Source organism: Anoplophora glabripennis, unplaced genomic scaffold, assembly GCF_000390285.2.
Source record: "Anoplophora glabripennis isolate ALB-LARVAE unplaced genomic scaffold, Agla_2.0 scaffold455, whole genome shotgun sequence".
NCBI classification, from domain to species: domain Eukaryota; kingdom Metazoa; phylum Arthropoda; class Insecta; order Coleoptera; family Cerambycidae; genus Anoplophora; species Anoplophora glabripennis.
The window spans coordinates 147,339-174,057 of record NW_019416611.1 but is presented as its reverse complement, the minus strand read 5'-3'; the positions used below and the strand labels follow the sequence as shown (position 1 = coordinate 174,057).

Genomic DNA, 26,719 nt, shown 5'->3' with positions numbered 1-26,719 from the left:
TGTGTAACCCATTTTAATTAAATACTAATACAAACTGTCAAACAATAACAATGTTATCATGACATTACTACCTGTCACTGTCACGACCTACCATATATAAGATTGTCCATGAGTAATTGGCCTCACACGGTTTAATTAGTGAGATTTACTTAAAATACCTATACGCATTTTGGACTATATCAATGTCCGATATGTCAAAATATATTACAACTAAATCTAAATCCTTACTTAATTGGAAAAAAGGCAGAAATACCTGAAAGAGATCGAACAATTACAAGATGTCTTATTTTCTTAATAAAAAAACATCATTTCGTTTTTTAATATTATCTCGCCTATTATTAGAGATGGACCCAACAAACCCTATATAACTATGCTCGACAAGGAACGTTCTATCCAAATATGTACAATTATACAGGGTGTTCCATTTAAATTAACAAAGTTAACATCCGCGGCCATTTTGTTTTTCTTCATTTTCGAATACTTCATAAAAAATCGTGCAACTTTTGTATTTCACATTTTTTTATAACTCTTAAAACAATAAAGTTAAAGGTGGGTCAAAATATAGTGAATCGCCCTGTACATTAAAAAAAAAGAGTCATCAAAGTAAACTAAAGCCTTAAAAACTTAAAATAAATAAATCATGAGCTGGTAGAGAAACCACTTTAACCGCTCAGTTATTTGTCGAGAAACAAATTGAACGCATGAACGAAACGAACTACAGTTAAGAACTTCAGACGCGCGTGATTTTTAAATTTCTCGATTTCTCGACACTTTTTCAGATTTCCCGGGAATTCTCGCTTCGAGAAGTCTCGACCAGAAACCCTACACAACACTGTGTTGAGTGGTGTAATTTTTCACGAGATTTTATTCAGCCAATCAGAGATCGCATTATCTCGAGCGTAAGCATAACGGTTTGTCATTGTTCATTGTAAACGAATCATTAATATTGGTCACATCAAGATTTAGAGAATTTTAATTGACAGTACCAGTCGTGAAATGTCGGTCGACGGTCTCATAACTGGTAATCATTTACGCTTTCTATGAGTATAGTCACTTCTCCAAGTGTAAGAACCATATTCTCGAGCACCTTGCGTTTCAGCACACTTAACGTAAAAAATCTCACTGTTTTACTCGAAATCTATAGCAGAATCAAACTTTCGTGAGCAGCGTACGAACAAAAAAGTTATTGAGTAGTCAAGGAACTGGAAATCGAAAAGAAATACAATAAGTAAATAGCACCCTATATGTATTTTTTTATAGTTCAAGAAACATGTTACACACAAATAAACAAAGACGTACAGTGAATAAGAAGCCTCTAGCTAAAACTTTTTTATAGTGATAGTAAGAAATGTTATTTCGTGACAATAAATACTTTCCATCCTAAACTGCTGCCCTTTAAAAAGTAGGATTTTGTCAGAATGGTTCTTTAAACTGCACCGTATTCAGTAGGCATTGGTTTGTTTATAAGTTAGTTCTCTATAAGGTAAATCATTTCATGTTAATCCCAGGAATTTGTGGCTGAGTTGTGTTCTTAACTTTCAGTCACACCCTGTATGTTTTTGGGGCAACTGAATCACCCAATCGTTTTTTTTTTGTCATTTATTTGCGGTCTAATTTATTTTTTATTGTTAATGGAATTTTTGTTTAAATTATGTCGAGTTAAATAATAAAATGAATAAATTGAGTTTAAAAATTCATTTCAGGTTGAATTCGTGGCGGATACGTTGCGGCTGAACTTATTGGAATTGGGCAGGTCTGGCAGCCACCTCATCCAAGTGGCCGGCAGACTGGATTACAAATGCCCCGCGGGGGAGACTCACGACCCCATCACCTTCACCACGAGGGAATCTCACCTGGTGAGTAGCATGCCGTCCGTCTGATACAAATCGGAATGTGTTTGATTATCATTCGGTTATTATTGTGTTATTGTTTATGCTTATAAGCTTGAATTCTTTATTTTAGTCACTGTAGTCACTATATCATGACAAGATTTTTTTTTAAATATTTTTTCTTTAGACTTAATAATATAGGCACAAAGAAGTGGTCTGTTCCATGGATGAAATCCATTCCACCTATGTATTTGGACCTTAAAAAAATCTGCCATTGAAAATGCTCTACCATCTTCCACTTTTTAAATTGCTAAAAACTGAAAGTAGTCAAACCTCTACATTTAATAGGCTTCTTCGTGGAAACGATTCATAGCATCATATTCGTGAGGTTCAGTACATATTTTGGTGTTCAATCTCTGCTGAATGTAGAATTTTTACTACTTTTTAGGTTAAATCAGCTTCCCATTATATTTCCAATAAAATTTTAACAAGGAACGTCGTTCATATACTCTTTTTTCACAAAAGTTACTTTCTGTACTGAAACGAAAAGTACGAAAATTGTCCCTTTTTTAGCTTCATCTATAGACACACTGTATAATCTTTGGTTAACATTGTATCTACTAAATACATCTCTGAATTCTGAACATGGTAAGCTGGAATCAATACCTCCAATATCCTATGTACAATCCGCTATTATGTAGAACGACGCTAACGATACCCTATCTGAGACCACTATGGGGGATTAAGTTAAAAGCATATCTGGCCTATCAGGATCAGGCTTCTGATGCCCCTTTAATAGTTATGTTGCCTTTATTGTTGTCGTATAACTTCCGCGTTCTCGTCCGAAGTTGCGACATCTGTCGCTTTCTGGAATAAATTTTAGCCTTCAGATCAATATCGGTTGACGAGACACATTTTTTCAATTAAGTAGATGTTTTACTGTCCAGAGAAGTATTATTTTTTCAAGGCGGTGATTTATGAGATTCATAATATTAATACAAATACTTATTCAGTTGACACAACTGAAACAACAGTTAGGAATATTCAGTCAATACTTTACTACTAAATATTTTAGCATAACCGTTTTCAAACGAGATGTTTTTTTTTTACCTTAGAACCGTTGACACCGAATAGTATTTTTTATAGATTAAATTTTCTTTCGTCAAATTGCACATTGCATTGCATATGAGTAGAGAATTGTGATCATAGAAAGTTTATTTTTATTTTTTATTTTTAAGTGTTGTTCCGTATTTTTTTGTTGTCTGTATAAAAATTCGTGTTTAAATCAACATGCATCGGAAATCAAAAAGTTGTTTGAAATCATGAAATAGAAAAATAAATAAAAATCGAATGTGACCTAAACTTACTTCTACATTAATTCATCAGGTTTTCAGTAAAAGAATTAACGAAATATATACAGACAACGAAAATACAATTAAAAATGTTTATTACACAAAATTTTAAATACTTATGTAAATGTATTTAAGGAACCTATATCGCCAAAAGAGGCGTATTTTTTGTCACTATTCAATTTATCCAATTTTCTCCTAGTTACGAATTTTTATTTGATTTTTCCGTTTATAAAAAGCAAATATTATTTTTCACTTAGGCGATATAGGTTGTTTATTATTAGGGAACAGAACAGGAAAACAACGTCATATCACTAGGGCGAAACAAGCGAATCCAAATAATATCACCCACATTTTGACCCTATTTTATATCCTTCTTTTCTGCAAGGGTGGAATAGTAAATGTATCTTGTATAAATGAAGCAGACAAATGAAAGTACAAAGTTTATTAACATTAATATTTGATATATAACAATAATTTGCTTTAAATTAATAACAAAAATCATTTACAACCGTTTTTAAATACGAAAGTACAGTTTGAGAAGAAACCTTTAACAGTAACACCAGAAAAACTACCTAAATTTGCTTTGGCAAATAATAAATAATGTTCATTTTTCTCACAATCAATTCAGGAAAATTGTTATCACTAATTCTTTCGACTGCTATTAAACGAGATATTTTGTTCTTGTACATTATGCTATCTTCTGTATATTCTGATGTTACAGTATCACTCTTGCATTTCCCAATGTTTTCAATGTTATCATATCTGTACCTGCATCTACGAGAAGAGTTGCCAAGGTACTACGCAAACAATGACCTGTGTACATTTTAGCATCTGCGTAGCCGAGATATTTTGCAATCTTGGACGATATGCTACCGAAAGTATTTTTGCCTACTGGTTGCGCAATACATCGACCATTCGGATATGTCAGATAAAACGCCCTTTAATTTCTTTTGGTCGCAAAGATATATACTATCGATACAATTGGAGAGGCATTTCTTAAGAGGAAAAATATTAGCCATAAAGTTAAAAAATCAAGAATCTTTACCAAAGAACACATCTACAAGATTTAATTTTTTTTTATGAAGTCTATTTAAATATAAAAGTAGGAATTATATTCCGAATAGCAGGGGCGTGCAGAAGGGAAGAACTATACAGGGTAATTCAGAACTTATCCAAAAAAAAAATTCTGGATGTACAGGGGACCCTTACAAATACAATTTTGTAAAGAAAAAATCAAAAAGGGCAGTTCGAAAATGATTTAAAAATACACTTCTGCACGGCACTGGAAACTGGTCCACTGTAAAACCTGACCTCGCACAATGCGACCGGTATGGCGGCGTGATAAAAACGGACAAAAACTTTCGCAAGGAAAGAAATATGTAAATAGAATTTTATCGCACCTATTTTATATCGGCAAATTCAAATGCTTTTGCCTTTATTAATTATTAATAAAATTAATTTGTGTTTTTAAATAATAAAATCATTTGACATACCCGATGCTGCAACAGCAATTGTTCAAAATTTTATCCACTCACGTGTAAACACATTTGGGTCCGTCTTACTCACTTTCTACGAACTAACACAAATGATGTCTTGCTTCACCATAACACAAATACTTCACCATAATACAAATGTTGTCTTGCTTCACCATAAATTAAAACGATATCCATCAACTCTGAGTTGCTATACACGCAAGCCATTTTTGACACTAACTACTAAAAAACTGATGTAAATACCACAGATAACAGGTAAAAACTACCGCAACGACGGATTTCAGTATTAGGAGTCACATGGCTCTCCACGCGTATTGCGAATGACGCTAGAGACTACAGTTGTCCAGCTATGTAGTCGTTGAATGTACTATAACTTCAATAAATTTTTTCTTGGAAACTATAAGGATTTTACAAAAAATTTTTTTACGATAATGACTCCATTTCTCATGCCGCATCTATTCCCAAATTTTTTTGGATAAGTTCTGAATCACCCTGTATAATATGAAAATAAATGTAGGTAATTGAAGATAAAAGTGCGTTTCATGATAGTAAATATTCCCGACACTAAAACGAATCACTAATGTTTAATATAATAACAAATCACGGAAAGGAGACAGTTAATTATTTGGAATTTTATAAAAAATATCTAGCATTACGACCAAAACAACCAAACTCAACTCACTTATTATTTGCAATGCGAGTTGGGAAGGTTACGATCCAGAACGTGGGTAGAAATTGACCCAGCAAAATTGAAAAGTCCTTAAAATTGCCCGGATCCCTCGACTTATACCTGACACACATTCCGAAGGAGTTCTGCCATCATTCTGGTAAACTAATAGATATTTTAGGCTTTAAAAGGCACGGTGGGTGCCGTTCGTTCTCTGTAGCTGAGGGATATATCGAAAACTCTGTGGAAAATAAAAATCAGTTCTCAAAGAAGATTTTACATGGAAATTCTCAAGGAAATTCTACGGTGACAGAGTGATATCGCATCCCAGAATGTTATTACAAAATGTGCAGCAACTATAGCATCATCAGAAGAGAACGTTGCTTTAAACCCGAATTCTATTGCTCCAATAAATTTTAATAATTGTTCAAAATGTAATTTTAATTTTTTCTTTAATAATGTTTTTTTTAATTTTTCCCTTATTACTTACTTACCGCTTCCTGAGTAAGTGATTAGTTATCAATCGCTAATTTATAAACGTCACCATCACTTAAAATATCTCAATAAATTCAATAAAGGTTAAATTACCTGAGAGTGCAAAAAACGTATTACTAATGTGCTCATTCCCCAGTCACCTCATTTTTATGTAAATTTTAAGTTACTTAAGTTTAGTCAAGGTTAAGTAAAAATGAGACCAAACAAGGTAGAAATCACATAATTCTAGGGTGTTGCTGGGCAAGCCGTTCCATAATTTTAAGCTTGATCTGTTCAAATTTGGATAGCACTACTGACATGAATGTCTGTTTGTTTCACCAAATGGATTTATGTAGTCCTTCATTACTATGTGATTAATAAATGCATTAAATCACTTCATATTTTGGCAGTTTTATTTAAATGCTAAAAATTTAAATCAACCGATCGTTCACATATTGAGTACATTTACATGTTATATTTCGCCAATTTCCATTAAAATCCATTATACATTTTTGGTTATTACTATGTATGTGCAGACGATTAATATAAATAAGTAGGTGCCAAAGTAAACGTTGAAACGTAACAGGTATACACAACAAATAGGAAACGGCTAATGCATTAAAACCCGTTTAAATTGCCGAAATAAATCATGTATGTCTGGATGATTCGGAGGGCTCTTGCACAAAAACCATTTTAACGGTCACATAAATAAAATACCCCAACCTTCCTCCAGGGGCTAAAAATGTAATATCAGAAATTTATGAATTGGAATTTCAGATTATGTTTTGAAGATGAGTTTATCGAATATGTTAAATAAACATCGATTCCCAAAAATATGGAAATAAATCATATCCACGCTGAACCGCACCAGGACATAAAATGACGTCATACCAAAGTTCAGAGGCGGTCGAAATGATATTCATCTTAAAAAATGTATTTGGATATTACACCTGCTATAATTGGGCGGTGAAATATCAAAGCGGTTCAGAGCCAAAAGTAATTTCTGAGTGATTTGACAAAATTAATTTTTTCTGAAAAATATTTAGTATTTTTCAAAGAAAATTAATTTTGAGATTAAGAAAGGCGATGGAAATATTTAGAAGTCTATTATAAAATATTTTATATTCACCTTTTTCAGGGTACAACGTGCTTTTCAAATGTTTCTTATTACTATCTTTTATTCATTTTTTATCAGGTAAAACCGAAAGAGCGGTGAACTTTATAAATACATAGCTTATTGTTTCGGCGAATAACGGACTGTATAAAAATTAAATGAGCTAACAACAAAAAAATATATTAATGAACTCACCTTTGGGCAAAACTGGTTTTTGGTATATCACTGTGGAACCCAATAGGATAGGGGAGGGGAAATGGGATAAGTTCTTAATAATAAACGATAACAGTAAACTAATTACTTCAAAACTAGACAATGTCGTGTGCGTTTCGATTCGAGACTGCCTTTTTTACCTATTTACTGATATCGGTATAGAGATATGTCTATATAATTTCCTTTAATTGTAGGCAACCAATATTACCCTTTTAAGAATGCCTAAACACTTATGAAACCAATGCTTAACACTATGAAACGAACACTGGCACTTACACTTTGTGACATCTATTATTTGGCAGACAAAATAGAGGGTGCAAGTTATTTTTACAAGTAATTAGTACCTTTCCATGGTACATATTATCCAATTTCATGAAATATGCTACTTAGTTTCGTTGATGTTCCAAGGCTTCAATTAACTTTTTCGCATATTATTGTTACTAAATTTAATTGAATTAGTACTATCGGATATTTTTATAATCATAAAGAAAGATTCCAGACAATAGATGACATTTTAAAATGTAGCGAGACTATTTTTATAAAAATAGTGAATATAAACAGATTTGATCATTTAACTAACAAGTAGTACTTCTTGGTAGGATAACTAAAACGTAACCTTCTAATGAGATATAATTTGTGTGATACAAATTACTTAGAAAATATACAGTTCGAGGAAAACTTCTGTCATTAAAATTATGTATGAAGTATAATTTCTTTTTCATTATATGTATCAGAATTAGACGTTTTCATTTACTTTTACATTGATAATTCTGTCATATTTCATTTATTATATTAGCGGCGTCAACAACGGTCAATAGTACTGGTTTTGTAGTATTAAAATAACATGTATTCATCTTCATCGTTTACTCACTGTGGTGATGTGTTATTGGCGTTTAATTCAGATCAACATGTAGTGCCACTTAATGATCACTATATCAGCGGCCTCTTCTCACTAATCGATCTGTTAGGATGCAAAATTACTTTAGGTAATTCAGTATTATATGTATATGTAATTTAAATTCCTCCACAAGTCAATAATCATGAAATGGAATGATTTCTGGACGATTTAAACTTATTATCGCTAACGTAAGTAATGTTAATTTTAGGCGATTTTAATGTCACCAATTATATGTATTTGCACGTAAATGATTAACAAGTCTTATTTTGAAATTAACAATTTTAGCCAATTCGACAGTACCTGCAATGCATACGGTAGAATGTTATATTTATGTATATCTGACATGAAATGTGTAGTTTCGCGAGAAAGCCAACTAATAATTGGAGTTGACGGTTATCATCCTTCACTAGTCGTATATGCAAAAATAAATAAGATTAATTTCTCTAGTTTTCCAGAACATTGCAATAATAAAGCATATAATTTTAAAAATGCTTCCTGGACTATATCTTTGTTATGTACAGGCTGGTCCATTTTCGATGGGAATTCAGAGTATTTCAGAAACTACTAGATAAAGATATAATAAATCTGACACGACGTTCTCGAGCTCGATTTTCATGGCAAACTCGACTGTCAAATCAGAAATTTGCTATCTTTATTTGTTTGTGAGTTACAGGGCGTTTCTCGTTATTGTCACGTTTCTGAACATGTCTATATCTCAGCTGTTAAATAAGTTAGAGTTAAAGTAAAAACTGCTCAAGACTAATTCTATGGCGTAGAATTGAATGCCCGTATTAGATTTTTAGTAGATCTTAAGATTCCGGAGTTATGACCCAAAGTTATATTTTTTAAAATGGAAATCGTAGCTGACCATGACCTAAAAAATAGAGATTTTTTTTTGCTTTTTAGCAATATATCACATGCTATAGTTATTTTTACAAACACAGGTGATACGGGGTGTTTTACATATAAATTATATATTTTTTGCTTTTTAATATGGCTGGCTATGATACACATATAAAACTATAATTCTTACTTTTCAACAACTCATATCTGTTGTAAAAATATGACGTTTATTTTAAATGCACAACATGATAATCGTATGATAATATAATACCACAGACAATATAGCGTATAGCTATTTTGTCTGTGATAATACTCACGAAATTTTAGGAGAAAGGTGGATAGGAACAAACGGACCGATCAGATGGCCAGTTAGGTTACCTGATTTGAGTTCGTTGGACTTTTTCCTTTGTGGTTTTCTAAAAGACATTATATTTAAAATTCATTTTAATAATATTTTGAAAATAAAAATGAATACTACTCGAAGAGTTGCCAGAAGATGCGCGAAATGTGTGACAGTCGAGGGACGGCAATTTGAACATTTAGCTACCATTTTTGAAAATTTTATTGATGTAGGTATTTACTACTGTTTAATTTACGTTTAATATTGTAACTTGAGTTGAAGTGGAATAAAAATTTTAAAACTCTGTCTTTTCTTATCTGTAATATATATTTTAAATAGACGTCATATTTTTACAGTAGATATGAGTTTTGTAAAAGTAAGAATTATAGTTTTGTATGTATTTTTATAGCCAGCCATATTAAAATGTAAAAAAGATCGGATTTATATATAAAACACCCCGTATCTATTGTGTTTGTAAAAATATCTATAGCATGTGATATATTGCTGAAAAGCAAAAAAATCTCCATTTTTTTTAGGTTAAAGGTAAAAAAATATAACTTTTAGTCATAACTAAGGAATCTTAAGACCTACTAAAAATCAAATACTGGCATTTAATTCTACGCCAAAGAATTAGTATTGAACAGTTTTCACTTTAACTCTACCTTATTTAGTAGCTGAGATACAGACATGTTCAAAAGTGTCACAATAACGAGCTACACCCTCTAACTCAGAAACAAATGAAGATAGCAAATTTCTGATTTGAAAGTCGAGTTTGCCATGAAAATCTAGCTCGAGAACGTGGTGTCAGATTTATCATAGGTATCTTTAATAGTTTCTGAGATACCCTGAAATCCCAGCCTGTTACATACTAACTATTTTTGAAAGATTACACTGATTTATAGGATCAGTGGATTATACATAATATATAAAAAGTTTAACGTAAGATTTAAAGTATGTCATCATAATAAATATAAAGAGTGTCGTAGTATGTATCAGTTTAATTAATTTAAACGTTTGAGAAGTATTATTGAATAGACATTTCAATTGCTTATAATAATTATCTCACTAACATTCAAATAAATTTTAAATATGTATTATCCGAAAAATTTTTGGTCATTTGGTCAAAGTAAAAAGCGTAGTATTACCATATGAAGTCTGTGGTTCTGTCACTTTTTTCTGTTTTTTGCTTTCAAATTAAGTCACATCTGTCTAGTTTCAATTTGTTTTAGTTTACTGGGAATGATAATAATCTATTATGAACCTGCAAAACAAATGGCATGCGAAAATGGTCAAATTCCCAATTTTCTAATAAATGATTATTATGGGAGTTTTAAGTACAGCACTACATCAAATTTTGAATAGTCTTTTCATTAACTTTTCCCGATATTTAGAAAGTAACAAGAATAGTAGAACTTAAAAGCGGTGAATTTGAAAAGGAGCTTTTATTAAGCAACTGATGGTCTAAAACATTACGTATCAAATTGAAAAAACATTTTTCACATGAAGGTTTAAACAAATTTAAAGCTGTTTGACATCGAAGCTGCCGCGCGCCGCAGTGCGAAAGCGCTGATGGCAGTTTCAGCGATTTAAATTTTATGTTCGAAAATGCTGTTTATTGAAATCTCGTTTAGAAGCAACACCAAATTTAAACGAATTACTTAAAGACCAGGCGGGATCTGTTTTGGTGTAGATGTTTTTATATAGTACCGCTAATTTTTGTTTTAATAGCTCCAAAATGATATAACAAAACATAATTTCACTAAGCGCGCGCTTCAAAATGTGTGCTAAACTTATTATTAAACAAATAGTGAAACAATTGGAAAAAATCATCCATTTTTTTTTCTCTTTGTTTCAACACAGTTCAAAATGTATTCATTTTAGAGAAAAGTTGAAAAGGAAAAAAGATTCGTAATTAAATTTTACACAAGATATACCTATTTTCAAATAAAATAGTACATAATTATTGCAAATATAGCAAAAACAACATGTGATAAAATTTTCAAGTATCTATAAGTTTTAATTTAGGCTCAGTTAAATTTGCAAAAATTTCAATTTTTTTTCAAAAATTTGGATTGCAAAATTATTACTCGAAAACTATCGGACCGATTTTAACGGAAATTGGAAAATTTTTATTATATCAAAAAGATTTTTTTGGCCAAGTATGAAGATCGTACCTATAATATAAGTACTTTTAAAAATATCGCAAAAAAAAATATTGTAATTTTTTCTCACTTTTTTTGTTGTGTTTGCTATATTTGCAAAAATTGTGTTGTATTTTTTTATTATTTATTATTATTATTATTATTTATTTATTTAACGACGCGCGACGGTCAAAACTCACCAAAAGCAACATACCACATTCACTGAAAACCGTTGCTGTTACCGAGATCTATATACAACGTGAGAATTTGCATCACACCAATAGTGATTGTTATGAAAATTTAGTATGTTGTATCTAGTAAAAGAACAGTCATTCATAAAAAGTACCTTGCTTATAAAATCCGGATCTTGTGCTATTTGTTGTCGAAACCACTGACAATATTCCACAATGTGCTAAAAATCATTTTTATTTAATTCCTGAACCCTTTGTATACAGGTATGATAGAGTTATAATAATTTTTCGCGTAGTACACACCATACGGTACCTACTATTAAATACACCCACTTTTTGGCCAATATTGAGAGTACTGCGCCTCGGATATTCCTCAACGAGGTTTATGATATTTTCTTCATTATCGAAAACATATCGGCGGTGGCGGCCTTCATATGTCAGGTGGACATTCCCGGTATACAAGCGACAAGTCCCATTTAAATTGTACTGACATTCTCCGTACATTAACACTAGTTCTTGATCAGAAAACATTTTATACGCCGCCGCCAGCTAAGTAACACTGCAACACAAATAAAGAACACAAGACAGACTGACTACTGACCTACCATCAGATTCGCTTGATTGTGGAAGTCACGTGGAACGTCAGCCAATTAGAGAACCGCTTCACGCATGTAGAGAGTCCGAAGCACGTGCACAAGATGCACGGGGTCGGCTTATATTTATGGTTAATTTTCTTAATTAATTTTCTCGAAAACAGAAGCATTTAAACCATCATTGGCTTAATAAAAGTTACACATTTTCCATTACTCTCATTGCTCATTGCCCTCTATCACCATTTTCAAGGAACGCACTTATTTCAGAAACACCCTGTATACTCGAATCTTTAGTATTGTCAAGGATTATATTTTATCCAAACCAACATGGCTTTATTCGATCTACTCTATCCAATTTACCTCAATTTACTCAATATACAATGGACAACAAAGAACAAATTGATGTAATGTACACAAATTTCTCGAAGGTCTTTGACAAAGTTAATTATGGCATAGTTCTTAATAAGTTGTTTGTTTGGATTAAGCGATAATATGATTATTCTCATTAAATCCTATATGTCTCAACGTGAACGAATGTTTCATACAACGCATTTAAATCTGACAATACTATTAGTTGTAAAATTAGCCCGTCCGAGCTGAAAGCTATAATTATAGGTATACTTTTTTTGTATCCCAATTCCTAATACTACGCCTTTGAACCCGTGGGTTCAGCCGATTTGGTGGTATATTTATTTTTTTATAATTTGACTCTCATTATTCAGATAAAAAATTCCTCCCCCATTTTGTTACATATTTAAGAACTTTAAAAATGGCTACTTTAACTTGAGAAACTACAAAAATAAAGGAGCAAAATCGTGCCGCCTAAGCCCAGGTATTCCCATCTGAAACTTTAATGTAATATATAATAGCAAGAAGATAAATAATTGATCCGGATAATGTAATCTACGAATTTTTTTCTCGCACCTGTTATTTATATGCGCGGCTTATCTCTTTGATTTATTACAGATCCTGCCTCCTTGGAATGCCAAGAAGTCTGGGAATATTTCCTTCAAGTTCCGCACTAACGAAGCCAACGGCCTCATACTCTTCAACGGCGGCATTCGGCCTCCCAGGGTGAGTGTCAGAAATTTTCACGTTTTAGGTCAGGATCGTTACATTCTTTTTCATGAGGGTGTAAGTACCTGCTGGAAAAGAAAATTTTAATAAATTGTTTGATATCTCGTAGATACTAAACTATTGATTCAAATAACCACGCTAGATTATATGATAGTATTTAATATTAAGGCTAACGGTAAGATCGCTACCGAGCAAGAATTAGTTTTCGCTCAATAACTCCCCTACGGAACATAATACATGTACGCAGTATTTGAACAAACAGCAAGTATTATTTTACTTCTAAAAAATGCGATTAAAATTTTAAATAAATTTTTGAAATTTTGAAAAACAGAGGCAATGTAAAATAGTATTTGTAAATTATTAAACAATATTCCGAGGAATAGTTAACTGAGCAAAAATTGAAAAATATATGGTAACATGAAGTGTTTACTTATTACATATTAAAATTAATTTATCTGATAAATAATCGTCGAGGTAGATTTAATTTTTTAGGGAAATGTATTATTTTTAAAAATAAAAGAGTATACGCATTACTAACAAGATATTTACTCTCAGAGGTGCACAAATATAACTTGGATTGAGAAACTTTATAAGCTACTCTTAGTACTGTCTGAAAATCCTATAATTGCTAGTAACTAAGCCAGTATAAAATTAACAAATTTAAGTACCCTATTTTACTGTCTTTTATTTTCATTATTTTCCAATTAACTAGATTTGCAATTATTCTTAAATAATTATTAGATTTAAAAATTATACAAGGGAGATCGATATTGATTGTAACAAATATTTCACTAATTGTAAGTGATAATCCTTACAGTCTAATGTCAAATATTTTGATTCCATCTTCTAAAGGAGGTTGACCGATGTCGATTTAAAAAAATTTCAATAAGTAACCATCTTACAGCCTGAAGTATGAAAAGTAAAATTTCTTGTAAAATTCTAATCATACGTGCATAGTTTTTCTCCGTTTCTTCTCAATTAAATAATGATTCAACAGCTAACTCATACTAGCAGATATCTAAATTCTATTTAATCATCGTACTGATGTTAAAAGAAAGAAATTTTTGAACAAAGAATTGAAAATCCATAAGAAATGTACTGTAAATTGAGTTTTTAAGAATATTGAAAATAAAATAAGTTATGTAAGGTATTAAAAAAATTGCATATACCTACAGGGTGGTCCAGATTTTAAAGACAAACTTCGGAAAAGTACTAAACAACAAAAATTAACATCACTTTGCTCTATGAACATAGGCGCAGAGAGCCACCGTTTATGAGATACAGGGAGTTGAAATTATCAAAAATAAAACATTTTTTTGAAATATCTGGAAAACCGCTTCATCAAATTTATCCAAATTTGGTACACATTTTTTTTTCGAATATTTCTCTTAGTAAATTGAATTACTATGGGGCATTCCATGCCAACTCACTCAGGTCGTGACCGGACCATTTTATATTTTGCTGATTTTTTTTTTTTAATTAGTAGTAGAGTAGCTTTCACGATTTTTTTCAAATTTTTATTTCAACTCTTCAAGAAGTTATGAGAGTTTGAATATTTTGGTTAAAATATTTTCAAATACCTGTAACTTGACAAAAACTAAACTTTTTTCATTTTGTTGTTTTATAAAAAAAAATAGAAAAATAATACATTTTTAGTTTTTTAGGGTTTTTATTGATTTTTAAAACCTAAAAGTGCATTTTGAAAAAGAGTGGCGTTTTTTTTCTTCGAAAAATTCTCAAATAGATCATTTTTCAATGTGCAAATTTATGATAGTTTTTTAAAAAAATTTTTTTGTATTTTAATGTTTTACAGAAAATGAAGGCTGTTAAATCAAATTTTATTAGAAGTAAATCGCGTTGACTAGTTACTAAAAATACCATATTTTTAAAACTTTTTCTTCTTTGTCATTACAAATATCTAAATCAATATTAACTAAACATTCAGTTTTTTTCAGTATTAAAAAGTTTGATATTTCAAAATAATAATAATAATAATATCTAATAATAATAATCTTTATTATGCTTATAAGATATTACAAAATAATATATAGCATTAGTCAACACTTGGAGATAGAACACCGAGAAACTAAAGAGAAAACAAAAGAAAAAAAAAACATTTACAAACATAAAAGAAAAGAACTAACCTAGCAAAAGTATTCGGACAGAATAAAAACATTTAACTGACAAATACAATCTTAACTTTCGTTTGAATTAGCCAATTTTTTTACAATCTTTTATTTCGTATGGCAAATGATTAAATATTTTGGGTCCTAAGTAATTTGGCCCTTTACCTACAATTGATAATTTTGTGAAAGGTATACGTATTTCATTATTTTGTCGTGTATTAATATTGTGAACATCCCTATTCAAACAAAATTTATCTACATTTTTAAAAACATACATCGACATTTCAAATATAAATAACGATGCCACAGTTAAAATTTTGTGTTCCCTGAAGGTAGGTCTACATGACTGCAAGTTTCCGAGTCTAACAATAATACCCAATGCAAAATGCCATATTGCTTCCATTTTTGACCATTTTTATTTAGTAAACATATTTATATAGTATGTTTCTTAAGTAGAGATAAAAAATCCAGGGGCGTATTATGTGGATAAAAATAAGGATTTTTTGTTATGTGGGGTCATAGTCCAGCTACAGCGTGTCAAATATTTAAAAAAAATCAGTTTAATTTTTAATTTTTAAGCCGCTTGAGATAATTTAACCAAAATTCAGTGTGCATATTTAGTTTGACAGTAGGTATGAAACAAAAAATTACCAGCTTTAGAAACTTACCAGTGGCGCTGGTGTGCGGATTATTATTTTCCAAAAAAAAATATCACCCTGTATAATATTGCAAATAAAATATGCGCTATTCACTATCTTCACTATTTATTTCTTGACACTTTTTTGTATTCCAAACCATTAACAACAAAATTGATTTATTTGATCAAGTGCATTTTACGATACTCATTACATTACTTAAAATAATAACAAAATAATTAATTAACAATGCAATTACTTTACTATGATTTATTATAATAAATGTTGGAAATGTCCATCTTCAGCCAAAATCTTGCTTAACGCCATCTTGTTTAATCTAACTTATTGGCAAAATCAAAATAACTCGTATATACTACTTGATATTAATTTAAGTTTTCATGTAATAAGAATACCTGTGTATATTTATCTACTCATTTTTATTATGTATGCTGATAATTGTAAAATATGTTGTAACTGCGAGTCTACTTACACTATAACATCTCTCCCACAAATAAAGGGTTTGGTTTTCGCAAAATTTAGTAACCTAAATTAAAAATTAGCTGCATTACCATACGCAGAAATATATTGTCTATTCTATTAAGAAAACTTTTTAAAATTCAGTTTTTTATCCACAGGTACTTTTATTTTTTATTTTAATTAACAGAGGTATTCTACGTCGTCGCTCTTTTGTTTTAATTCAGCAAATTTAAAGAAATATATTCCTTTTATTTTACATTTTTCCTCAAATAAAATAGTAAACAAGGGAATTAATGTCTCAGTTTCATGCAATAGCAGTTTAATACAATAGTAGCTTGTTCTTAGCAACATCATCATACCTGTGCGGATAAACAGAAAATAACTACTATTATATCAAACCAAATAACATTGTATATTTCAAAGGATAAGAAAAAAGTACTTTGTTTGCTTCTTACAAAGAACAAAAACCTTTTTTGTATATATTTCATTTAGATAACAAAATTTTATATTCTACCTGCATAATTATTCATAAGATGAAAAGAAAAAAACTGTAATAAAATGCTTTCCCATGCTAATATAAACCTCACCTTCCGAATATGATCTCTGAAATGAATCACACATAGCGAAATACTAAATATCTCTCACTCTCATGGGTAAAACCAAAGATTAAAAAAGAGATCGATATCAAACTGTAGGAATCCGCTCAAAAGCACAACATTATTAATTTGCTGTTAGTTAATTATGTGACATCAAAGCCTTTTCTGAGGGCGGATTCCTGTCTACGGAAAGGGCAAAAAGCTCGAGGAACGAGGGAGCACGCTAGCATGAAATTTTGATGTAAAACTCAGGTAAACATCTTCAAATTAATTATAGCTGTATATCATCGTATAAGAGAATTTTTTCGTCTTTGAGTATGTAATTCCGACTAGCTTTGTGGAAGTATTGATCCCATACACATACATATTACATAGGGTGATATATGTGAGAAACAATATTTCAAGTCAATAAAGTTAAAGTTGAAATACAAATGGAGAATTTGTTCGTGGAGCGGACATTGATGAACAATGTAATAAAGGTTTCATAAAACAAATTGGAATAAAAACACTATTTTGTTTTAGAAATTGGAATGAGAGATAATATACAGGATGATCCAAGTTTAAAATGTTCAGTTCCAGAAAGACCAAGTTTAACTAACTTTTGAACACACCATTTAACGTTAACTTTTTGAGATACTTTGAGACGGTTTTGACTGAAACTGTAATTCACCATTATTTTGGAACCCTTTATACAAGTTTTCAACAAATAATAGGTATCCTTTGGGCGAAACAACTAATGCACTATTAAAGGATTCCAAAGCCAACCTCGATCATTTAACGTTGTAATTCGTGTCGATAACCTTCTGACAAACATTGATAAGCATTTAAAAAATACCAATGGGTTCGAGAGATGGTTATACTAACCAAAACCATTGTACGTTTTGAAAGTTTATTCCAGAGAAATTATTTGATCTACGTGATGCCCTGCTTGTCTGATTCCTCTTAATGCATCGTTTGTTTTTGTCAGCTTCAGAAATTCTCCAAACTCTACCGTGCATTATTTGCATTATTTTATCTAGGTGATTATTTAAATGAAATATGATTGACCTTTCATCATTTTTCAAACATGGAACCATTATCTGGTAATAATCGCATAAAGGTTATTTCGCAATCGGTTCAACATTTAACGTCATGGATGTATACCATCTTTTCGTTCAATATACGGATTAAAGATTTGAAGGAAACTAGGTTTACGTTAATTAAAACGCCGGAACAAAAACATTAATAACGTTCGAGTTGCCATAATAAACAGTCCATAACACAACAATTTCGATCCAAGAATTGATTCCATTTCCACAAATTACAGGGTTTCAGCAATACTGTTTTAATAACGTTGTGTTCGAAACACACCGTATCAAAGAAATGGGACCATTGGCTAACTAGATCTTCAGACTTGTCCGCACGTGACACTTCTCTTTGGGTTCAAGATCAACATATATGTTTACTGCAAAAATCGTTAGTGAAATTAAAGTTGAAGAAGTTGTATTGTGCAGCTAGTGATGGAAAATTTTCCATTATAACTAGGAGGGTGTGCAGATCGAAATGGCGCCCATTTTGCATGCGTTTTTGGAAACTACATTACAGAAAATTGTAGGAATAAATTTCATAATAGAAACTTTTTTACGTACATGTTTTAAGTGTTAGATTTCACTGACAAACCTTGTATATCTAAGCAATATGCAGTACGTTATCTATTTTACAACCTCAGGAAGTTGTTTCTTGGATCATCAAAAGCTTTAATGATCCGAAGGTACAGATTCACTCGTTTTCAAGACGCCCAAGTTTTAGAAAATATCACATTTCTATCAAATATCACTACAGATTTTTTATACAAATATATGATACTAAATTATCCAAGTAAAAGTAAACATTTACTGAATTAATTTGCAAATATGTCAACAAATGTTGCAGGCAATACTGAGAACCCCTACCATTCCAGACTTTCAACAAACTTGAGTATTTTGGAAGAAAAAACATATCTTTCATTTTATTAGAAAAACAAGATATAACTTTTTTAAATATAAAGTAATCTCTGACAATTAAACCAATCTAAAGTAACAAAAACTATTTATTTTGCAAAAAAAATAGTGCAGGAATTTTTCGATTGCAATACTACATATTTTAAATTCACTGCAACCAGCAAAAACTAAAAATAAGTCATCCATTATAAATATTATTTTTGAATTTTATACGTAATCTTATCAGGATTAATTTAGATAAAATATATTTTGCTTGTTTGTTTGTCTCTATATTTATCGAATTGTAAAAGAAAAACACATTTTTTATATTTATTTTAGGTGGACCTCTTTGCCGTCGAGATCTACAACGGCCACATTTACATTCACCTAGATTTAGGATCAGGTCCATCCAAACAAAGAGGTTCCAGAAGAAGGATTGACGACGGCAATTGGCATGAAGTCACCTTCCGTAGAACGAGTAGAGACTCCAGGATAACTGTAGACGGCTTCCATACCGACTTCAGAACGATGGGTATTATTTTAATTTTTTTCTTCTAATTTATACAAAATTATACAACAACGTAGCGACCAACTTTCAATACTGATACCTCGTCAAGACAAAGTAAAAAACCAACTTCTTTTACTAATTCGAGAAGACCATTTGAACCGTTTGTGCCTTTTGATTTTTTAATATAACTTTTTTGTGGAATCGCCAACCATATATAACAGTTCAGATACTGCTAACGATATTACGCAATATTGTGATCAACGGATTATAGGTGAAAATCAGTATAATTTTAAGTTTTGCAAAAATTTTTGTTTATCGGAATAAATTTTTACAATTTTTTTTTGCTGTAATTTTCAAGAAATTAAAGTAAATTATAATTGGCATTTACTATGGTTTGTTTGATGCTGATCAGTTCCTAACATTGTCATAGTTTTTATACTTTTATTTATGAACAGTACATTATACAAAAAAACATGCATAAAAGCCTAGCATTTCGTTTGAAATAAGATATATTTTTCTTTTTGACAGTTAAAATCCCTCAAATCCTTCCTAATTCCGATGCTTTTATTACAGTTTTACATGTAGCTATCAAAAGCAAACTGTGCTATATCAATTATGAAGACTATACAGGTTGTAGAGACTTCATAGTTGATATACATTTTTATTTAATGGAAAGTAATATACTAGAATTTGAAAGAAAATGATAAACAGGACCTCTCTTGGGATCCTCAGCCCCTTGACAACCCCGTAAAATTTCTATACGTACCTATGATTACCTAGTACTTACGTCAATAAAAATTGTTTTCATAGATTTTGTTAATTGTGAAATTTTGGTATATGCTATGTTAGTTTGGTTATGGTATGTATTTTATGTATGGTTGGTATGGTATGACAAAGTATAATTTCGAGTAATACGGATAAATCTTCAAAGTTAATTGGACTGAAATCAAAGGTGTTCCAGGATTATGTTTTGACATTTGGAGTCTATGCATAAAAATAAGAAGAAAGGTTTAAATGATCACAGTCTTCGAAATAATTTATTCCTAAGTATACTATGAATATTTAAAAATTTTCTCAGACATGATTAGAAAGTATTTTGAGAAATATATTCATATACAATTTTTTCACGTTTTTTCTAAATGAAAATACGAAATTCTCGGACCCTTTATTACATTCCAATCAAAAGAACAGAAGATGTATCTGTTTTACTCGAGATTCGTAGTAGATATAAAAATTTCACAACATGAAAAAAATCTCTAAAATTTAATTTTGCAACAACGAATGTAAATCGCATACCTACCACAAGTACGGGGTGGTCAAATTAATGGGGATTTAAAAAAACACCCTGTGTATCATTTTCTTTGATACTCTAGAATATATATTACTCTCAATTGAATAAAGATGGATACCTACTAATTGGGAAACCACTGTGTCCCTACGGCCGGTTCCTTTTGTAAATCCTTCGGTATTTTTTGTGGACTGTAACTTTCCTTGGATGGTTAGGCAATCTTCAATTTATCTCAATAAAACTCAGACGTAGATCACTGAACAACTGTATTTTAACGCATAGGCACAGATACAAAGTGATGAAGAACAAATTAAAAGGATTTTTGCTGAACGAACATATTACCTCATAAATTGTTTTCTTTTTGACAACCCCTGTCCAATTTCCAAAAAACCAAAACCACCCTGATCCCCGAACGGGATTGTCAGCGCAAACTATTAAGGAGCTTTTTCACAGATCGGTGGAGAAAGATTGGTAATCATTCCTCAACATCCTCCCCCGCGGGTGAAGTAGAAAACCCGTGGCAGTCCGAAAATGGCAGCGGGCATAGTTTAGTAATGGGACGTATGTACTCTCCCTTTTGAGTGCGAAGTTTTACTACACGAACCTTGCCATCTTGACCTTTAATAGTCTCTAAAATTCTAGCAAGTTTCCATTCAAGTGGAGGCAACCCATCTTCTTTAATTAACACAATGTCATTTAATTTGAGATTTGGACGTGAGTTATACCATTTGGGGCGATGTTGGAGTCTATTTAAAAATTCTCGCAAACTATTAAGGAGCTTTTTCACAGATCGGTGGAGAAAGATTGGTAATCATTCCTCAACACCTACTAAGAAGTCTACTAAATGTGCGATATGGCGCCCAACATGGGGCTATGAATTGAGATACACCGTCGACCTACCAAAATTCGAAACAATATGATGTTTATTCTATCATTATTGCTTATTTCAGCTTTTATAATTTGTAGTCAACAGGGAACCAACTACACGGATTAATTTGAAACACAGCTTTCACCGTTCAACAAAATAATCGCGGTCTCTCTGTTTGTTGGTTACAAATACTAAAATATGAAGTAAATAATAATAATAGAAAAATTAGCAGTTGATGTATCTAACTATGAAAACAGTCATAAATAAACACATTTTTACTGTCAAAAATATTTAAAAACGAAAAGTCACTCGCAATTCAGAAGACACAAACATATCGATTTTCGAAACATGAGCTATTTTTTGAAGTAGGCAATGTGTATTTTGTATTTACGTGTTTTTTTTTCAGTGTGAGATATTAATAATCCTTAACTGATCCTTTTGGCGTAAGGGTTTATTTAATTAATTTTTTAATATTTGTTCACATTTGACAAAGCACTCAACCAATAAAGAAAAAAACGAAAACTATGCCACAAATAAGTGGGCCCTTAACTAGTAGAACGGAGAATATATTTCACATTATTTGAAGAATCATCGAGCGTTTAGGTATTGGCAAAAAACTGTTATACTTATTTTTTTAATTTTCTGTTTATTTGACGAAGAGAATAAGCCATGAAAGATTGTCGCAACAAGATTATTACACCCTATACATTGTTGTTTCTTTTGAAAATGAAAAATTTTGAGTGTCTTCAAGATATCCTCCCATTTTAGTCCAAAGCCTCAAATATGCACGAACAATTTCTTGAGGATTTTGAAGATCTGATGAAAATACCGTATTTTAAAAATAATAATAAATAATAAAATTTTAAAGTGACAACTTTACTATTTTTTAGTAATGTAATTTATCCTTGACAGTTTCTCTAACGGAAATATAAAATCAACACTTGTTACTTTATCGTAATAGGTTCTCCAAAGAATCATGAAGTTCCCGCTCAGTAGAATAGTACGTATATTTAGAAGGCCATTTAATTTCTCAGAACGTTCTATATTTCCTCTTCCTGCAAATACGATCCCCATTTGTCACAGCGCCTCGCTTATTTTCATACTATTAACCCATTACCGTTCCGTTTTTGCCGAGTATTTACTCCTCGCACACAAAATTAAATCACTCCCAAATGAAATCGATTTGAATAAATCGCTCGGTATTCGAAGTCGATTAGATACGCCGCGCGCCAGTGTAATATACTTCATACTACATTCAATTTCAAGGAATCTTGTTCGGTGTTTCGATCCCCCATCGCGCATAAAATTTTACGTTAGTTGGCGGTGGTTTTCTGAACGGAGAGATAACTCCAGTCTTATTGAATACCATTCCGTACCGTTATTAATCAGATGAAGATTCAAAACAATTAGGAATTTAAATACGCAGTTGTGATACGGAGCAATTGAAGAACCTGCAACAAAAAGTAAAAGTAAGAGCAGCAGTACGAGTAGTGTTGTATGATAAGCACCTGGCCTTAACAAGAAAAAAGCATTTTATATATGTAAAATTAATTTTATTTTCAACGTAATCACCTTTTCGTTCGATACACTTAGCCTAACGTTTTTCTATCTTTTGCATCCCCTCTAAAAGATGCGATTGCTGCAACCCTTCAAAACAAGTGTTCTTTTCATCATCGTTAAAGCCAAATTTTTTCCCGGCGAGCTATTTTTTCATATTTGGAAATAGAAAATAATCGCTGGGTCCTAAATCTGGCGAATATGATGGATACGGAAGCAATTCGTGCCCAAATTCATGGAATTTTGCCATGGCAGCGGCGAGTGCGTTGTCTTAATGGAAGAGTACATTTTTCTTCGCCAAATGCTAATGTTTTTCTTTTACAACATGGTTGAAATGGTCCAGTAAGTTGATATATTAATAATTTTGCCTTTCTCAAGGTAATCGACGTGAATTATGCCGCGTATATCCCAAAACATTGTAGCAATGACTTTGTTCGCCGATAAAGTCGCCTTAGCCTTCTTTGGCGCAAATTCGCTTAAGAAAACCCACTGTTTGGACAATTCTTTGGTATCTGGCGTGCAGTGATGAATCCATGTTTTGTCAACAATTATAAACCGATACTAAAAATCATTCTGATTGCATTTAAACATCGCCAAACATTCTTTTGAAGTTGGTACACACGCACCCATCTTGCGGAAAGCTTTCCCATATCCAAATAAGTTGTTAAAATATTCTGTACACATTCATATGCCCACAGTCTCAGCAATCTCACGCACTTTCATTTTACGATAGTTTTTCATAATATCGTGAATGTTTTCAATCATTCCTGAAGTGCTAACCTCAATTGGACGACCTAGACGATCTTCATCAAAAATGTTTGTACGGCTAAATTTGAATTCAGCTGTGCAATATTTTGTGGTTGCTAACAAAAGTGCAGTCTCTATAAAATGAAAAATATCTCTTTTTAGATAATGGCAGCTCAGTCTCTTGCCTAGGCCAGGTACTTATCGTACAGCCCTTGTAAATTGTTCAGGAGAGGCAAAAACCGAAATTATATCATTTGGATTTGAAATGCTCATATAAAGACATGTACAACAAGTCACTTATGGTGCAAGAATAGGATTTATTTAGCGATAATCGAATGTGTTGTTATTTAGGTATTTTTATTTTTAAATTGAAATGGATAAGTAATAATCAATCCATTTTTGCGTATATACAAAATAATTATAGATACATAATGTTTAGTTACAAAAATAATAATATTCAAGGTAAACAAATGGCGAAAACAAATACCAAATACAAAGAACCAAAGAGGTATATGTGGTGCAAGAACGACAACCTATATCAGAATTTACATGTTTCAAAAATGATAGACTTATCCCCTTCCATTGAGACACAACCACAGAATTTTGTGAAATAATTCTGTTAAAAGTTAATTTGTAGCATATTATTATTTCTGATAAATAAAATGAGCTTTATTGGAAGCAATTTTTCTTTTTGCAGTTTTAACATTTAGCAGTTTCGTTACAAAATATTAAAGAATTTCGTTAGTAAAAGAATTTAAATTTATTCCCATTTTCGAAATTTGGAAATAATCGTCCTATTTTGATTTTTTCAAATTAATAGTTTAAAACTGCTTTTCACTCAACCAAAGTAATATTTGTAACCAAATTTTTCGAAACCCAGATTGATGTTCAGGTAAAATTTGAAATTTATTCAAATGAGATATTATTTGTTTACTGGTAGAATGTTCAAACAATTTTTATAAATTAAGCAGAATACTGACCGGTCTGAGATCTATAAATGCAGTAACGTTATTTACTTTAAGCAACGGTATTAGCAATATTCGACTGATTCGGAATAACATATTTTTCAAAATCCAAATTAATTATGTGCGTAAAAGTAACAATGAAGGACAACGCTCTAATATCGTACCAAAACAAATTTCGTCCGACCCTACTGCATTGGATTTAATAAACTTTCAGTACATATCTAAGTAAAAGACTATCTTTTGTGTAAGAAGTCGCAAAAAGTTGTCAAAAGTTGTTTACAATTAAAGTCTTGAGGACTAGAAAATGAAAATTTGACGGGAATCAAGCTGGAGAAAGTTCTAAGAGGTGTCCAAGAATTGTTACCAATCAGTATTAAAGATTAGCAATCGCGGCACAAGTTTATACCCACGCAACTTGCAAACAGTGGGAGAACTACACGAAACAATACAGGTTCGTGTAACTAGCCAAATTTGATGACAACCGGTTCAGATTTTACAATTGATTATCAAATAAAAAGATGTTCGACAGATGAGACCTATCCCACCCTAAGAATTTCGACTTTCTAGAAACTGAACCCGACATGAGAAATCTCCATAAAAGTCCACTTCTTTTTTTTAATTAGTAAATACTCCTCTAAAACCTAAGAAGTCAAAATTCTGCTTTCAGTAGCTATATCCTTGGGTACGGCTCTGAAAACAACATCATTTTCGTGGTTCGTAGGTTCGGCAAAACACCCATAAAATCTAAAAATCAGCTAAAATTCTACATTCGGCAGATTCAGGACACCAACATAAACCATAAAGGACATCGCATTATCTTTATGAAAATGTGGGCTTGGTCAAATTGGCTGAAATTGTAGTAAGTTGTTGGCTTTGTGTTACTGACCAAAAGTCTCACAGTACTTGGGTCCGAAAATCAATTCTTTCCTATATATAGATAGCAATATGCGTTAGTTATGCTGATGATGGCTGCAAAGTAGTATGAGTAGAATATTGCAATAAAAACAGTAACTTTTGTGAAATGTTCACCTACTTTGCTTGATATTTAAACATGGCAACGCAAAATAGAATGAACTGTTACATCTTTTATAATATTCGCAACATTTCACAAAAGTTACTGTTTTTATTGCAATGTTCAACTCATACTACTTTGCATTCATCATCAACAGAACTGACTCAAATCGCTATAAGTAAGAAAAAATTGATTTTCTGACCCAAATACATTGGAAACGGGCAAGTGAGTGACTCAAGCTTGTTGAATAAACGATACATCTCTATCCCTAACCCACAAATATCGCATACAGAGTATCATCCATTCACCCGATGCTGCAGGTAAATCCTGGAGATAGGAAAACAAAATCAGTTGTGGGTTATAGAACCATACAGGTCTTAGTGGATACCAAAAACCCCCTGCTCCCCGAAGCCCATAAATTTAGTATAACATTATTTATCTGCGATCATGGTATATCTGAAATCTCTGTAAATGAATAGAGAAAATTGACTCAGTTATAAAACCGTACCTAAAATTTGCAGTAAATCAGTGGTTTTTAGTTGTTCAGTTTTTTTTGTATCACCCTCCTTTGTCTTCCAATTACCTAAGTAGAGGATTTGTTTCCTTTGTTCTTCCGTACGTATCCCTTTTTAAAACCCAACAGCAATTATTGGACAAAAGGTAGTGAAAAACAGTGAACTTATTTTATGCATCATGTCACTCTATGGTGTCTGTAGTTCAAATGAATTTGTTTTAAAGAACGAAGACAATATCACAT

General features: G+C 31.4%; 1 protein-coding gene across 1 annotated transcript in view; it reads left to right on the top strand.

The window, feature by feature from the left end:
• The window catches only part of LOC108909631 (neurexin-1-like), a 341,617-nt gene that overhangs the window by 188,575 nt on the left and 126,323 nt on the right, over positions 1–26,719 (top strand). Inside the window, exons 7-9 of the mRNA XM_023455085.1 lie at positions 1,704–1,856; positions 13,115–13,222; positions 19,357–19,549. Coding sequence (XP_023310853.1) covers positions 1,704–1,856; positions 13,115–13,222; positions 19,357–19,549 — 454 coding nt within the window. The remainder of the gene's footprint in view (positions 1–1,703; positions 1,857–13,114; positions 13,223–19,356; positions 19,550–26,719) is intronic.